This window comes from Artemia franciscana, chromosome 2, assembly GCF_032884065.1.
Source record: "Artemia franciscana chromosome 2, ASM3288406v1, whole genome shotgun sequence".
Classification (NCBI taxonomy): Eukaryota; Metazoa; Arthropoda; class Branchiopoda; order Anostraca; family Artemiidae; genus Artemia; species Artemia franciscana.
Genome location: NC_088864.1, coordinates 39,987,007 through 40,005,151, shown reverse-complemented (window position 1 = coordinate 40,005,151; position 18,145 = coordinate 39,987,007). Strand labels below are relative to the sequence as shown.

General features: G+C 35.9%; 1 protein-coding gene and 1 long non-coding RNA gene across 2 annotated transcripts in view; one reads left to right on the top strand and one right to left on the bottom strand.

Annotated features, from left to right (window-relative positions):
* LOC136041511 (uncharacterized) overlaps positions 1-18,145 on the top strand; it is a 183,028-nt gene that overhangs the window by 71,287 nt on the left and 93,596 nt on the right. The gene's annotated exons all lie outside the window — the stretch shown is intronic.
* LOC136041504 (exocyst complex component 6-like) overlaps positions 1-18,145 on the bottom strand; it is a 93,711-nt gene that overhangs the window by 73,016 nt on the left and 2,550 nt on the right. Inside the window, 1 exon segment of the mRNA XM_065726212.1 lies at positions 455-620. Coding sequence (XP_065582284.1) covers positions 455-620 — 166 coding nt within the window.

The window sequence follows — 18,145 nt, the reverse complement described above, 5'->3', positions numbered from 1 at the left end:
TGGGGTTCTGACCATAACTGAATTGTGTTTTCCTCTTTAAAATGCGCAGGGGACATTACACCTTCTTTTACGTAGTAGTTTCTGCTCTTTTTGAGTTTGACTTGGTTAATTATCGTAATTTCTGTTCGTTTGGGTTTTATTTATTTATTGACAGTGATTTATCGTAGTTTTATGCTTTAAAGATTATTTGACTTTAATTTTGGACATATTTGTTTTAATATAGCTATTTACTTTTCTTTGAAAGACTTCTCTTGTGCAAATGATTTATTAAAAAAACTCTGTTTTTTTTTGTTCGTTTTTTTTAAGAAAAGAATACGATGAAACCCGATTTTAACTGAACCTAGTATTTATATGTTTGTGGAAAAGGTTTTTAAAATTAATTTCAAGGTAGAAATAATGTTACTGCATAAATTAGAGCTTTAAACTAGGAAGAAAAAAAAAGAAGGAAAACTACCTTCAAAGAGATTAGGGCTTCTTTGACGTCCTGAACTTGTTTCACTGATTCCATAAAACCAGGAAGGTGAGAGGCGCATAATTTCTCAATCTCTCTTGTATGGAAACGTATCCTAGCATCAAGCTTAGCCAATAGATTTTCTTGGTCTTGGTGTTCATAGATAGCTCTGAAAAAAGAGGTGATACAGTATTTAAGAAAACTAGTTTTAAATAAATGAAGTAATTTGGACATACCGTAGTGCTAAAAAAAAAGACATAACCCCACCTACTTTCAATAATGGTTGGAAGTTGAAAACACTACCCTAGCCGGTCTTAATACAGAAGTTAAATTTAAAAAAGGCGTGTTTTTTATGAGCTACCAGCAACACTTTTCCTGGGGGAGGGGGGCAATCAAACCAATGCAAAGCATGACATATATAAGAAACTCTGGCTTGGAGGCCACTATGGTGTATCTTAGGCACTTTGCTTATTAGGACAAAAACGTTCAGTGGCTGCAGATTAAAAACCACCCAACATCCATGAAACTTTCCAAATATTCCAACTATCTAATTCAAATTGGTATTTAGAATTTCCATTTCGAACATCTACCATAGCCCCAAAACAACTTTTAATTTCTTCTCAAAAAAAGAAAAAAAGTTCCAAACAATATGATGTTTTCAATCTTTCAAACGATCCAACATCCATGAAACTTTCCAAATATTCCAACTATCTAATTCAAATAGATATTTAGAATTTCCATTTCGAAGATCTACCAGAGCCCCAAAACAACTTTTAATTTCTTCTCAAAAAAAAAGAAAAAAAGTTCCAAACAATAAGATGTTTTCAATCTTTCAAACCATCCAACATCCATGAAACTTTCCAAATATTTCAACTGTCTAATTCAACTAGGTATTTAGAATTTCCGTTTCAGACATCTGCAAGAGCCACAAAACAACTTCTAATTGCTTCTCTAAAGAAAAGGAAATATTTCCAGACAGTATGGTGTTTTCAATTTTTCAAACCACCCAACATCCATGAAACTTTCAAAATATTCCAACTGTCTAATTCAAATAGGTATTTAGAATTTCCATTTCGAAGATCTACCAGAGCCCCAAAACAACTTTTAATTTCTTCTCAAAAAAAAGAAAAAAAGTTCCAAACATGTTTGGTTCCAAACAATATCCATGGAACTTTCCAAACATTTCAACTGTCTAATTCAACTAGGTATTTAGAATTTCCGTTTCAGACATCTGCAAGAGCCTCAAAACAACTTCTAATTGTTTCTCTAAAAAAAAAGGAAATATTTCCAGACAGTATGGTGTTTTCAATTTTTCAAACCACCCAACATCCATGAAACTTTCAAAATATTCCAACTGTCTAATTCAAATAGGTATTTAGAATTTCTGTTTCGAACATCTGCCAGAGCCCCAAAACAACTTTTAATTGCTTCTCTATAAAAAAAAAAAAAAAAAAAAAAAAAAAAAAAAAAAAAAAAAAAAAAAAAAAATATATATATATTTACAGACAATATGATATTTTCAATGTTTCCCAAAAAATTGATGATCTGTCTTCTAGTTTTCCTGATTTTGTAACTAAAATTGTTAATTTCCTGTTGTTTTGTCTTTTTTAATGGGACTAATATTTTATTAATGGACGAATTATTCAATTTTGTTGAAAGTTGTAACTGTTTTTCTCCTCATACTTTCTTTCAGTCTCTAGTTCTCTCTTCTTTTCCTATCCTCCTCTGCAGTCATTTTGTCTGTATGAAGGGTGACAAACCAGAAATTATTAGTTTTGGCATACACAAGAAAATTCTCAACCCACAAAAAAAGTTTATAAATTGACCAAACTACATGGCAGTAGCATAATTTGTTCATTTGCATGAAAAGGCAAGGTTCATGGGATCCTAAAATTGTTTCGCATAAAAAATTTTACGATATTCAAGTTCCAACAAGTTATAACTGTCCAGGGAAGGCACTCAGAATTTAAGACTATTCCTAGATTCAACAGCAAAATATATCCAACAGCTTCAACATATCCAACAGATTCAACAGCAATACATATATCCTTGGCCTAAATCCCAAGCCCAGGCTTGAATTTTCAACATCTTGGGAAAACTTTCGATGAGAGGCAGTCATTCAACAGTCTTTTCTAATGTAATTCATGACAAACTTTTAGACTTGAAATTAGCCATTAAAATGAGACAGTTGTTTTCCTAGAATATCTTTATAAAGACCTGAAATGCTTTTCACAAAAAATACCCATAGATTTCTTAGTTAACAATTTGTAACGAGCCTACCTCTCTTTGATAATTTATTTATGATTCCTTCTATTTATCTATATAATCCTTCAGACTCCTCTGAGCTTTAACCCTTATTCTCATGGCTCCATGTATTGTACCTTTTGAAATTTTTTTTTTACTAGACTACCTTGAAATTTTCAAACAAGGTCTGTTTGGTCGTGATGGATCCTGGAGGTAAAAAAATGCACAGCAGGGGGTCTAGCAAACATCTGATTACTTTTCTCTTAAAGTGACAATATAATTTTTTTTTCTACTCAAATGAAACTATCCAAAAATTTTACAACCGATGATACAAGGACCCTTGCAAAAAAAGGGAGAAAAAGGACAAAAGTTAACAATACATAAGCATGCACTCCTTACATGGACAATTCAAAATTCAGTATTTTTTGTAGTTAGAGGCTTAAAATTCAGTAGAAGGCTATTCAGCATCCAGAATTGGAGATGCCATTTTCATCAAGATCATATAGCCTACCTTGGTATCTCCTCCTCTTTATTCCTAAAATTATGCCTTTTTTATATGCTAATAACTTTTGGAGGGAACTTTTGCTTTTTACCAATAATTTGTTGCTAAGAACATTTGACTCTACAAAACTATTGAAACATTTTCAGGTACGCTAGCTGGACTATTTTGAGTGTCAGTGTAGTAATTGCAATAGAAATGCATTGAAAATTCAATCTAATTTGTCAGATCACCATCAAGCATGTTAGAGATTAGCGTTATCATAAACATGAGCTAAAATCAGTTGAACAAAGGTGGTCTAGATTCCAGCTTTATTTAAATATACATTTGCACATAGGCCTACCATTGTAGAAAGAAAGAAAAAAAGAAAGAAAATGAAAGTAAGAATGATTTCCATCTACTGGTTATATTACTCCATATAAAGGAAGAGAAAACAACCGAGATTTATATCAACAAAATTTCCAGAACATAAAAACTTAGAGTAGGGTTGAGTGGTCCATACTGGGCATAGGTACATAGTGGGCCATTGAACTTAACTGCCATCTATTTAAGTGGAAACAAGGTCCCTGAGCCATATATAGTTTACAAGGTGGCCGACTTCCTTAACCACTTTTGAAGCTATGTTACAATCTTCGTTTGTTTGCAAACTCTCTTGAAAGTTTTTGCTACAACCCGGAAAAATATTTTGTGCCCATACTTTTTCATGTATCTCTATGCTGATTAACCCTGGAAAAGTACTTATTCGCTTGTTTGAATCCTTGCTGATAAGACACTGTAAGTAGCGCCATCATTTATTTTTTCAGAGCACCAGTTTCCTTGGATTTTGGTTTTGGTGACTAGAGGGCGGGTGGTGCATACCGATCCAGCATAAACTGGTACATAGTGGGCCGCTGGTTCACTATGTACCATAACATTTTCAGGTAACTGCTTGTAAAAACTGGTACACTTCTCAATCTAATATTTTTTTTTCCAGGGAAAGATCAGTGATAGTCCCAAAATGCAGAGGGTCCCTAGGAGTCAGATGGAAGCACATAGAAAGGATGCTGTAGAGCAGAGAGCTGAATTGGAAGAAAGTACTCGACAAGCCCTTAATAAAGTGTGTGGAGGCCATAGTGTCCAGAAGGCTGCTGCTATGATCAGCATTCCCAAAGCAACATTACAAGGGCGTTATAATAGCCATAAGAATTTGAGTGATGATCAGAAGCTTTCGGCCTGCCTGTCGAGAAACCACAGCTTTGTTGCCGTTTTTTCTCCTAATGAAGAAGCTGTTTTGGCGATTTACTTGATTACGGCTTTGAACATGTGCAATGGTCTGACTGAACCGGAAGCAAGAAAACTTGCTTATCAATATGCTTTGGCAAACGAAAAAAAAGTGCCTCAGGCGTGAATTGACAATGGAAAGGCTGGGAAAGAATGGATGTATCACTTTCGATCGCAAAACCCGACATTATCGCTGACGAAAAAAGAGGCGACCAGTCTCAGTCGGGCAACCAGCTTCAACTTGCACAATGTGAACCATTTTTTTGGAAACTTGCACTCTGTTCTTGAAAAAAAACCAACTTCACTGTATCTGATGTCTATAATGTAGACAAAGCCGGTGTGATAACAGTGCATAATCCCCGTAAAGTCTTTGCAGAGAAAGGTATAAAAATAGTTGGCAAGGTTACTTCAGCCAAAAGAGGCACTCTAGTTACGATGATTGGAACAGTTGCTGCAAGTGTAAATTTCTTACCACCTAATTTTGTCTTTCCAAGAAAGAAGTGCAAGCCCCACATGCTAAATGGGAGTCCCGATGGGTCGGCTGCTGGAGCCAACCTGTCTGGGTGGATATCACAAGACCTGTTCTGCGAGTACTTGCAGCATTTTATGAAGAATTCATGTGCCTCACCTGAGCAAAAGAAGCTGCTGATCCTGGATAATCATGAGTCGCATATTTCGCTAAACGCTGTGAACATAGCCAAGGAAAATAGCATTGTCCTTCTTACCATCCCCCCTCATAGTAGCCACAGGCTACAACCACTAGACGTCAGCATTTTTTGCCCATTCAAAGCTAACTACAACGGGGCTATGGATAATTGGATGCTAAACAATTTGGGAAAACAGTTACCATCTAAAATATAGCTGGATCGGTTGGTACATCCTTCCCGCGTGCTTTCACCCCTTCCAATATCCAGAGTGGGTTTACCAAATCTGGTATTTGGCCTTTCAATCCCGCGTCTTTACTGAGGAAGATTTTTTGCCCTCATATGTAAGTACGGACCAAACATGTTGTCTGATCCTATGCCAACTGGAGGAGATAAAGACAAACCTCAAGGACTGCACATGAATACATGCCAGGAAGTGGGACTTAAGTTCCGTGTTGACTCCCTATATTTGTATGCATAATATACCAAATTGAACCAGAGTTCATCAGCTACAAACTGAAATAGTAGCCAATGCAAAATTTTATTAAGCAAATTTCCATGAAAAAGTTCTCACATAAGGCTTAAAAAACACTATTTTTTCCTACATTAATTTTTTTACCTTCCTCGGACATAGTTTTAAGCTCTAGAATCATTTACAGACATTTGATTGCCATATCCCAACTACATTGCAAGATACCAAAAAGCCTCTAGTATAGATTCCGCTTACCGGTGACTGGTGCGTTTACTGGCTCTTCTGCGAAAGTTCTAACCAAGAAGTTTTACGGACTCCTGAAGGGAATCCCGCCTGATTTTGAACTGTCCCACCTGATATCGTGCCCTGGTGTTTCTGGTGCCTCTAGGCTAGGGAAATCGCTTGCAGTAAAACTTGGATTCTCCGATGCATCATCAAGAGTCGAAGCATTTAGATATGGTCTCAAAGTTGGATACGAAATCCTAAGTGTTTATGAGTTCAAAGCGATTCCCCGGTGCTGTAACAATTACCGATCCCCTGACCATCTCCAGTCGTCTTGTCCCAGTGTTACACCGAAATGTGCGCGATGTGCCGGTCCTCATGTTTCAGATAGAGACTCGCCTTGCAATTTGTCACCTAAATGCGCAAACTGTGGAGGTGATCATGTTTCGTTTAGCCTCACTAACCTAAATTGAAAGCAATTGTCAGTCGCAAGTTACCGAAAATAAACTAATGTCTGCATCAGTATCACTCGTGTCCTTCAATATTAATGGGGCGAAAAACATGGACCTGACCATTGATGAACTGTACAGTAAGTTTGACATTGTATGCTTTCAGGAACATCTTTTGACCGCAACGAGTGTTAATTTCCTGCGCCGCAGTTCCGCCCACTTTGTTTTCACAACAAATGCTAAATCTACTTTTGGAAGACCTTCAGGGGGTTTAGCATGTATTATAAAACAAAAGCTCAGCTTTCTGTCCCCGTCTTGCTATTTCTCTGATGAACATTTATTGGCTATAAGACTTGGTAAAACCGTATTGATAAACACTTACCTGCCTCACGATGGGAAGAATATGACATCGCTTAATAAATTCTCCAAAGCATGCTCTAGTTTGAAAACTCTCCTTCAAAGTATAAGCAAAAATGGGTACGAATTTATTATTATTGGAGATATGAACACTGATGTAAAACGTGATTCCGCTCGTACTGTGAACCTACTTGATTGTCTTCCTGATTACGGAATAATTGCGAAGGATCTACCTTTCTCGTATGTGCATAATTCCGGCAGCTTATCGGATATTGATCACGTGATTTGTTCCCCGTTCATTACATCTTCAACAGTGCATGTCCACGAAGATGAGCAAGATATTGATCACCATCCTTTATCACTATGCTTTTCGATTAGAAAAGATAGTACTGACCAGGCTTGTGCTCCTGCCTCTAAATGGTTTGTGCGGAGTAATTGGAAAAATGTTAATATGCCATTGTATATTTCAACCCTGGCCATTCTCCTTGGTTCTTTACGTGTACCTTTTCATCTACTCCAGCTGAGTGTTAGTCCTACTAAAAGTAATTACTATCTGAATCATTATTACAACCAAATCGTGTGGTGTTTAAAACGCGCTGAGGAGGTTGCTGTCCCTCAGGGGCGAGTGAGGAAAAGTACAAGGAAACCAATCTGGTCGTGTGACCCTGAGCTGAAAAGTGTGCAAAATAAAGCCAAATTGTGGCTGCGTATATGGGTTGCTAACGGTCGACCATTAGCTGGGAATGTGTTTGAAATAAAACAAAAAACTAAGCGTGAGTTTAAGAAATGTCTGCGATCGAGCCGTTACAAAGGGTTAGACTATCCTACCAATAAGAAAGAATGAGACAAAGTGATTAATTCAGCTAATTTAAATAACTCGGCAAATCCTAATTGCCCCATTACGCCTTCCGCATGGTCTGACCACTATTCAGTTATATTTTCCAAAGTGAATTATGCAGTGCACGCGCTTTGTTCGAAACTGCTTGATTCGGTTCTCCCGCCTTCCCTGACTCAGGCACAAGTTATTTCCGTTTCAGTTGACGCTGTAATTGCATCTGTTAAGAAATTGAAATCAAGTTACGGTATCAGTGCTTGTCATCTAAAAGTAAATTGCCCGTCTTTGTTTTTCCATTTACAGTTGTTTTTCCAAATGTGCCTTTGTTGTTCCCTCGTTCCTGACAGCTTTTGGTGTGGAACTGTCACTTCTGTACTTAAACGAGGTAAGACTCCTTTGGATTGTTCTTCTTACAGGCCTATCACGGTTGCTTGTAATTTTAGTAAAATCCTTGAACACATCCTACTTCCTTTCATAAGTATGAATGCTAATTTCGGGGAGAATCAGTTTGGTTTTCGGTCTGGCATCGGGTGCCAGCACGCTCACCGTGCTCTTGCTTTCCTTCTTAAAGATGCTTCGGCTAAAGGGTATGGTCTTCATATTTGTGCTCTTGATCTTTCTAAGGCTTTCGATAGTGTTGTACATAGTCAGGGTCTTTACTCTCTTTATAGTCACGGTATTAACCTTTCAGTTATTTTTCTTCTAAAGTTTTGGTATAGTAATTCTTATCTTCGAATTAAAACTAATGGTGCCCTTTCATCTTCTAATGTTCTTGTTCGTCGGGGCGTACGGCAGGGTGGAGTGTTATCTCCTAGTATTTTCAAATTTTGTATCTCTGGTATTCTTGAGAATATTTCTTCTATGTGTTTTGTTGGTTTGAGTGATATTTCTTACCTTGCTTATGCTGATGACATTCTTCTAATTAGCCGGTCTAAACTCAGTCTATCGCAGATGGTTCATAAAGTTTCTTCTTCTTTTACTAAAATCGGTCTTTCGCTTAATGTTGATAAATGTGAGTATCTTTCTTTCAATGTTCCCTCTTCTCCTAGGCCTCTAATTTTTCAAAATTTTTCTATCCCTCATGTTGATTCGATCCGGTGGTTGGGTATTATACTTACAAAAAATCTTAAAACTCTTCGGGAGCGTGCTGTCTGGGATGCTAGAGTGAAAATCCAGATTGGTTACTCTAAAATTGTAGCCAATCGAGGGAAATACAACCGTATTGCCCTTGGTAAGCTTTATTCTACTTTTTCCGATCATTCTGTTCTTTACCCTATATTTAAGAAAAATGATATCAGCGATATTCGATCCTCTTATTTCCGTTTCTGTAAATTTCTTCTCTATCTTCCTCTGTGGTATAGGAATCGAAAGATAATCAAAAAGTTCCATCTTCCGAACATTACTGAGAAGCTGACTGATCTACACAAAAAGCTCTCAGAAACGGCGTATCGGCGTTTGTCACCTCACCACGGTCTGATCCGTTTGTATGATTAATGTCTATTGTTGACTCTCGTTTTTTTTTTTTTTTTTTTGTATCACAATTTTTTTTTATTTGTTTTCCGTTTTTCTTCAAGTTTTTACTCCACTATTTATCTTTTTGATGTAAGTGGGTTAGAAATAAATATTATATATTATAGTATTTTAGTCGAATTTCTAGTAAGACTATCTGAGGTTTGAGATTTTTGTAGTTATGCAGCTTTTCTGTTTTCCTTAAAAAAGACAATAAAATATCTGGTAAATTCCAGGCTCGTATAATAATTTGCAAAGTAAAGGATGAACTAACTATTCAATTTTCTTTGAAAATATACCCATCCACCCATTCTTTTAAAACAGCATAATAGCCCATGGTTGTATGCAAAAGTTGGGTGATTTTTTTTTTTTTTTTTTTTTAATTGACATTATAAGGCCTTATGAATCAATTGCTGATGGGAAATAGGCACAAAAAATAATGAAAACTGAAAGAATCCACAAGATTTTGTGTATAGCCTAGGGCTATATTCAGCCTCATTAGGAGGAACTGGAATGCATTTGTAATGTCAGTAGTCATAATATTTGGGAGGAATGAAAGGCATTTAGATTGGTATGTTGATCTTTTACCTAGTAAATTAATATAGAGAACCCTAAATTAATCAAATATTGTTATTCTTGCTTTATATAGCCTAATAGCATTACTTTATTTAATGTTTTTATGAAAGTGCTTTGGAATCTTTGGAATCTAATGTTGTTAGCCATTTAAAATTGCTTCAGAATTTTCCTTTTATTATTATTTTTTATTGAAAACCTGTTTTCACACAAAAAGAAAATGAGAGGGACTACAAAAAAAATAACAAAAGAGCACTATACAACTATGGCGATTTAAGTAGGCTACTGTAGAATAGTTGGTTCCAAGCATGTTTTGAAATCTTTCTGGTTGTGTTTATCTATGGGTTTAGTAGTGGCTATAGTAGGATCTGTTGTATGAAGACTATTGATGAGCTTTGAACTGCATGTCCAAATTGGATATCTCAATAGGTCTTTTGCAGAATGGAAGAAAATAGAGCGGTTTTTCAATTTATCAGTACGTGTAGGAATCTTCCAGGAGAATGTAATGCCGAGGGTGTGGGGGAGAACAACCGTGCTGTAGAGCATTGGCAGGTGACAGCAACTAAAACGAAGCTTAGCAGAGACTAAGGAAGCATATACAGCTGATATGCAGCATTTGATGTTTTCTCTTAGAAGAAGATGAGTGTGAGAAATTGTATGTCCAATGGAATACCAAGATAAAAGATTTGGTCAGAAGGGCAAATTTTTGAATTTCCAAGTAACATTTTACCAAGAAGAGAATGTGGTAAAATTGTATATCCAATGAGAATACCAATATAAAAGATTTGGTCATACAGGCAAATTTTTGAATTTCCAAATAAAATTTTATCAAGAAGTGGGCATTTCCAGTTAAAAATCAATGTTTCATATTTTCAACATTGAATTTGAGACCAGATTTAAAATATTATGTTTGTAGTTTTTGATAAGTTTCAGAAACATTGTCCAAAGTTCAACTAAGGTTAAAAATGTCATCAGCATAAGTGACTAATTAGATATTGAGTCATTTTATCTTGCTTAAAGTGGATTTTAAGTCGGGCTTGTAGCTTAGCATACATATCCCTTTGTGATCTGATGCTAGCCGGATTTACTCCTCTTTTAGCAACTCATTAAAGCATAAGGGGGTGGATCAGGAAGTCAAAGGCACAGCAAACATCATGACTTGCAAAGGCAAGTGAACTACCTGTGTAAGAAGCATCAAGCAGAGCATTAGCAACAACCACAAGATCGTCAGCACATCCAATGCCATGTTGAAAGCCAAATTTATGTGGAGGCATTTAGCATTTTTCTTCAAGCTCTTGTTGAAACAGCGGTTCATGAAGCTTCATAAAATAGTTGGTACTGTTATGGATGTGAAAGATGTGCATTGATTTCTAGTTTTTCGTTTTTTTTCAGAATAGGAGAAAGATTGCCAACACGGAACTTTTATGTTGTTGGAAATGAACCTTGTGTAAAAATTATCTGCAGCAGTAACATGAGATATTTCTAAGAACACAGGAACACTATTTTTTATATGTAGAGCATGAATTTCATCCATGCTTCATGACAGCCTTGGCTTATGGCACATGACAGCATCAGCCATCAGCCACAGATGTTACACATACTGTATAATCAGAGTCAGGGAATGCATGCAAAAATGAGTCTGTAAAATTGTGATTTCCAACTCTGCCGAAATTTTTGGTTTGGTTAAATTAAGATCAAGAAAACACTGACGTGTCATCTACAGAAATCTTGAGCTTAGTCAGTAAACACAGCAGTTTAACCAACTCCTGTTGTGATTTTACAAATGGTGCAACAATTTTCCATTTAGTTAAATAAAGAGCATGGAAACAGTGACATTACATTTACCAAAATCCTAATCTTGGTCAGTAAAGACTTGTGAAGCAGTTTCACCACCTTGTGCAGTGATTTTATGTATCATATTCAAAACGGAAATTATGCAAACTATTGATAAAAACAGTCAGTAAAAATGACCAGCCAGTCAGTAAAATTCCTTGCTCCCCCCCCCCCCAAACATTTTGGCAAGTACCAACCAAAGACTGCAAAGTCTTTAAATGCACTTTAAAGATGTGGGAGGTACCATACTGGCTTTTCTTTGTGCTGTTGGGGATTAGTTGCTGAAGGCCAGAAAAGTCCAAGGATTGGAGGACTTGTGCTCGGAAGGCTGGTTATTTCATAGAAGCACTTATAGATGGCTGAGCACCTCTCACACTTTCAACTACTGTACTAGCCACTGATTTGGAAGGCACAATCACTTTTCAGTCATCATTTGATTGCTTAAGATCTGTAATATCATTTGAAGCTTCTTTGCATACAGCTTACTGTCAATAAACTGCTTACAGTCATGACAATCTATAAAAATACTACCATTTTCACACAAAAAAACAGTAGATTGTGTAGAAAAACTGGATGCAAGAAAAAGAAAATAATCAGTAATTTAGTCAAATCTAATGAAACTTAGGTTAAAGTAAAAATGCTTGTAAGGGAACTTTTTATGAAATTATGCTAATAAGACAGCAGCAGCTAAGAATTAAGTCAGTTTTTTAATCAATATTCTTAGGAGAGTAGTGATTCAGCATAATTTATGAATTTTATATAGCCAATTTCTACCAGGTTCATATTTAATTTTAGTAGAGCTTTTTGTTTTGTTAGGCCTACCTAACCTTATCAATAATAGGGGAATTATCACTGGTTCTTTCTTCTTTTTTTTTACAAAATGTATTCTGAACAAACTCAGTTTTCAGCTATATTACAATCTGCCAGAATGTAGATAGAAACTCCTAAATTAATTTTCCTGAAGTCAGTCTGCTCAAGAAGACAGTAAAATAATTTGTACAGGCATCACTTTGGGCTATATAGGTGAATTTTAGCTTTTTGACATTTTTTGTTTTTGAACTCCTTAAGTGACATAATTTCAGAGATCATCACAATACTGCAAAATTTAAGGCTGTGTGTTGGTTGGCTTTGGTTAAGAACAAATTTTCCATTTGCACAACAAACTAAAAGATCATTGTGAAGCTCCTTCTAAAAAACTTATTGATATTTTTACATTTTAACTTGGAATTTAACTCAGCACAAAGTCAAATGATCTTAATATTTCTTAACAAAGAGGTAGTCTTTTTTATAGCATGGTCAAAATTAAAAAAAAACATACACCTTGCTGTAGTTTTTTCAGCATTTTGACTAACAGAAGAAACTAACAGATACCCTTTTGCATGAACTGATCAGTTTCAGAGCAACAAAATCCATTGCAAAACTTGTGCTTTGATGTTTGCTTTTGCATTTATCTCTTCTCAGAGAAAGTGATTGAAAAACATCAAACCTTGATTTTTGGCAATAAATTTCATAGTTCTTCAAAGCTTTCTCCTCCTCTTGAATAGGTAAGCCAGGAAGTAAGCTAGTACCTCTTCCAATGATGATCAAACTAGCATGCCAAGAAGAACTTAAATTTTGTGTCTGTTTTGGTTCTTTGAAAAAAGTACCAATATCCTACACAACAGATGAAAAAAAAGTTGGAGATAAGATTCCACCAAATTTGGGTCTGATTATGTGGGGCATCAGACCTTACATTTGAATTTGTAGCATAATTCACTGATGCTTGGACAAAAATTATAAGGGAATAGAACATTTTCTGCTTTCAATAAGATTCAGGTTTTCTGTTGGTATTCCATACATTCTGTAACTGTAATATTTTGTCTATTGACAGACATCAAAGTCTATAGATCTACAGAAGAACTTTAAGGGAAGGGTAAATATGTCATCTTCAATAGGATTCCAGTTTTTCTGCATTTATTTAATAGACTCTGTAACTGTATCTTTTTGTCTACAGACAGACTTCAAACTCCCTAGACTTACAGAAACATCTATAGAAGTGGAAACTCTGAAATAATATGCAACAATTCAGGTCCAAAAAATATATATTCCCTCTCTTAGACACTACACTGACTCAGACACTTTAAAAAAATTAACTGTCAAATTCTATAAATGGAAAGCAGTTGAGTTAGAAGAATGATATCCTCAAAAATGGACCTAGAGCCTCCATGATACCATCTGTGTTCTCAAGTAACCACCCTCACCCCTTTCCTTTCCACAGGACACTACCTTTGACAATCTTTTGTTATAAAAGTAGAACCTTCAGAAACAGAGCTACTGCTCAAATAAGACACGTGGATATTGATTTGAGTCTCATGCTTTTGCTCAATTTTAAATCTATGAGTTTTGAAGTACTTGTAAATCTGTTTCTTAAATTTAAGAAAAGAACACTAGTGTGGCTTAAAATCTTGCTGAAATAAAAGGAATTGGATTTTGAAAATTAGAGCTAATGAAAAGGAGAATAAAAGAACAAAATTTAGATTGATGTAGATCTAGGTCATCATCCATACAAATTCTGAAACCCTAGGAATAAGGAAAGGGTAGAGATGATGGCTTGACATCTTCCAAGGGTACGTTTTAGGCTCTGGATTTATTCCTGAAAGTCTTTTCAATTACTTCAACTACTTTCCAAGACAACAAGAAGCCTCTTGTCTAGAACCTTCACAGATTCAACAGTAAACCTGTTCTACAATAATCTTCCATAATTTCTTCAAAATTAGATATTTGTCCAAAACACTTCACCCTCCCCCCTAATGGTCAAATAAAAGGTATGCTTGGAAAGTACTGTAAATTTTTAATTAAAAAACATGAGCTAAGAGCTCACATGGCACTTGTGACAAGGTTGGAATAGCCAAGGGCTTATATGGCAAAAACTCTATCAAAATTATAAAAATCAATAGATTGATTTAAAAGGAAAATCAGAGGCTTTATTCCGGTCAGGATTTAAAATAAGAGCTCTGAGACACAGAGTCCTTCTAAATATAAAAATTCATTAAAATCCAATCACTCACTCATAAGTTAAAAATACATCATTTTTTCTTATTTTTCCTCTCCCTTCAGCCCCCCAGAAGGTCAAATCGGGGAAAACGACTTTATCAAGTCAATTTGTACAGGTCTCTGAAATGCCTACCAATTTTCACTGTCCTCACTGACCAGAAACACCAAACTCGCCAAAGCCCTGGACCCCCCCCCCCTAAATCCCCCAAAGAGAGCAGATCCAGTCCGGTTACGTCAATCACCTATCTAACACATTTGCTTATTCTAACCATCATGTTTCATCCCAATCTCTCCACTCTAAGCGTTTTCCAAGATTTCCATTTTCCCAGTCCAACTCTCCCCAATGTTGCCAAATCTGGTCGAGATTTAAAACGAGAGCTCTGAGAAATGAGTTCCTTCTAAATATCAAATTCCATTAAGATCAGGTCACCTGTTCTTAAGTTAAAAATACTTCATTTTTCTAATTTTTTCTGAATTAACACTCCCAGCCCCCCAACTCCTCCAAAGAGAGCAGATTCAGTACGGTTATGTCAATCACATACCTAGGACTTGTGCTTATTGTTACCACCAAGTTTCATCCCAATTTCTCATCTCTAAGTGTTTTCCAAGATTTCCTGTTTTCCTTTCCAACTCCCTCATTATCACTGGATATGGTCGGGATATAAAATAAGACCTCGGAGACACAAGGTCCTTCTAAATATCAAATTTCATTAAGATCTGATCACCCATTCGAAAGCTAAAAATACCTAATTTTTTCAATTTTTCCTCTCCCTCTAGCCCCCCAGATGGTCTAATCAAGGAAATGACAGTTATCAAGTCAATTTTTGCAGGTCCCTTTTACTTGTCCTAGCACGTCCAGAAGGACCGAAGTCGCCAAAGCACTGGAAATCCCCCCAACTCCCCCAAAGAGAGCAAATCAATTCCAATTATGTCAATCATATATCTAGAACTTGTACTTATTCTTCCCATCAAGTTTCATCCTGATCAATCCATTCTAAGTGTTTTCCAAGATTTCTGTTTCCCCCCTCCAACCCCCCATGTCGCCGGATCCGATTTGAATTGAAAATAGAGCTTTTGATCTTTCTATATATCAAGTTTCACTGAGATCGGATCACCCATTCATAAGATAAAAATATCTCAATTTTCACATTTTCCAAGATTTCCAGTTCCCCCTCCAACTCCCCCCAATGTTACCAGATTTGGTAAGGATTTAAAATAAGAGCTGTGAAGCACAAGATCCTTCTAGATATCAAATTTCATTAACATCTGATTACTCCCCCCCCCCTAACTCCACCAAAGAGAGAAGATCCGGTCCGCTTATGTCAGTCATATATCTAGGACTTGTGCTTATTCTTCCCGCCAAGTTTCATCCTGATCTCTCCACTCTAAGCATTTTCAAAGATTTTAGGTTTCCCCCTCCAACTCCCCCCAATGTCACCGGATGCGGTCGAGATTTAAAATAAGAGCTCTGAGATACGATATTCTTCTAAACCTTAAATTTCATCAAGGTCTGATCACATGTTCACAAATTAAAAATACCTCATTTTTTCTAATTTTTTCAAAAAAAACCGTCCCCCCACCCCCCCCCCCACCCCCAGATGGTCGAATCGGGGAAGCGACTATTTTTAATTTATTCTGTTTTGATCCCTGATACGCCTGCCAAATTTCATCATCCTAGCTTATCCGGAAGTGCCTGAACTAGCAAAACTGGGACCAACAGACCAACAGAATTTGTGATTGCTATATGTCACTTGGTAAATACTAAGTTCCATAATGATTACCTTACCCTTCTGGATTATCAATGTCGTGCTTTACAGGTATGAATTTTTTCATATACTTCAGTTACAATTTTATCCTTATCTTTTATGTTTTGACTTCCATTTCTGCTCATTGAATTCATGGAAAGAACTAATCAAAAGTTAAATAGCTAAGTTCATGGATGTAAAACCATGATTTATGACTGCTACAGTATAAAAATATATTCCCTTTACTGTGCTGACTGCAGAGATGACTGGAGCAATCATATCCGCAGGATTTTGCTTCTTAAGGAATCCTAACTTTGTCAGCAATGGTTAAAGCTTAGGGTATAAGCCTTAACAAGGAAACATGTTAAGAAAACAATTCATAATAGGCAGAACATCTGTACCTAACACATTTTGCATGGATCCCCCTTACACTTTACCGCCAACCCCCCTCCCCCTAAAGTGCAAATATATAGTCCAAATTAGATATTTCCAATGCATTCTGACACCCATAACTTGTTTTTCCAGTGCTTCTTTCTCACAGTTGATTCAATGAACAGGTACAAAGTAAGATACAAGAGAGACGCATTGGGAAGATAGATGGGAAATCTATAATTCTGACTGCATATTTACACATTAAGGGAGTTAAATATAGCGAGGTTCCATGCAAAATCTGTTAGCTACAATTATTATGCCTATTGTGAATTGTTTTCCTGTCTACAGGTCCTTCTCTAGGCATATATAGTAAAGAGTTAACAACTGTTGATTTAAAGATGATTCATCTTGTGAGAATAATAACTATCCTTGGCATCACTTTAATAGCAATGAAGAGCTAGAAAAAATATTACCACATGGTTGAAAAAGAAAGTGGCAAAATTTTACGACAAGGTTATATGCTACACAAACTGGAACCATAGCCTAGTAGGCTACAATATATACCTGAAAAATTCCAGGAGCAACTTACTTCCCGGGGCATACTTTAGCCTGTACACCCATCCCTGAAATTTTATTTTTCCTAACCTAAACCCTTTCCAAGATAGCAAGAAGTCTAACTGAGAATTTGAGGTAAAACTAGAATTTTACCTCAAATATTTTCAGAAGTTTATGGAGTGTCCTTCTGGATAGTGGGAATACATCAATAATACTGAAAATCTCTGTCATAAGAAAATGACATAGCCCAGCAAAAAAAAGGGACACACTAAATTCACATTTCTATAAAATTAATGAAACTGCAATCTTAAAAGAATACTAGGAGAATTTTTGTTTTCCTAAATGTTGAGCTCCAATTCTGCTTAACTGACTCAAGCTCATTTATTAGGGCATCAATATTTCCATAGCTTCCCATGATTTTAAGTTTTGAAATAGTTGGCTTTAGATTACAGGGCCCAGGGCAGGGTTTTCACTCTCAAATCTCAAATTTTGGGGACAAGTCTTCAAGATTTGGCGATTTTTTGGGGGCAAGTTCAAAGTGGAATTTTGTGGCAAAAATTTGGGAGCCAAAATTGGTTATAGCTTCGTTTTCAGTCTCAAGTAGGGCTTGGATCTGCGTAGTAAATCGAGTTTTTAATAGAGTAGACTTTAGAGCCAGAGTACACGATTGGAACCCATAGCTAAAAATGATTATTGGTGATTTTTTGGACAAAACCTCAAAAATGTTTTTGAATTAAAAAAAATAGGCTGAATTACACTCTGAAACTTTGTTGCTTTGGTTTTATATTATCTTTACTGTTTTATTGTGTTAGCCCAGAAACAAGACTTTTATGTGATTTATTTTCAGAAAGGCAGCAAAAATAAAGTATAGAAAGGTAATAATTGTATACAGAGCAATAAAATTGTCCAAACCAATGAATATTCTTTTACAAGCAAACATGAACTTACACCAGGAATTTAATAAAAAAAAAATCACCTGAAAACAAAGAACAGCATTAAAAATTAAAACGAATAGAAACAATAACATAATAAGGATTGCCCCTTCTAAACACCTAACTATTCATGCTGAAGTTTTTTAGTACTTAAGCTTCT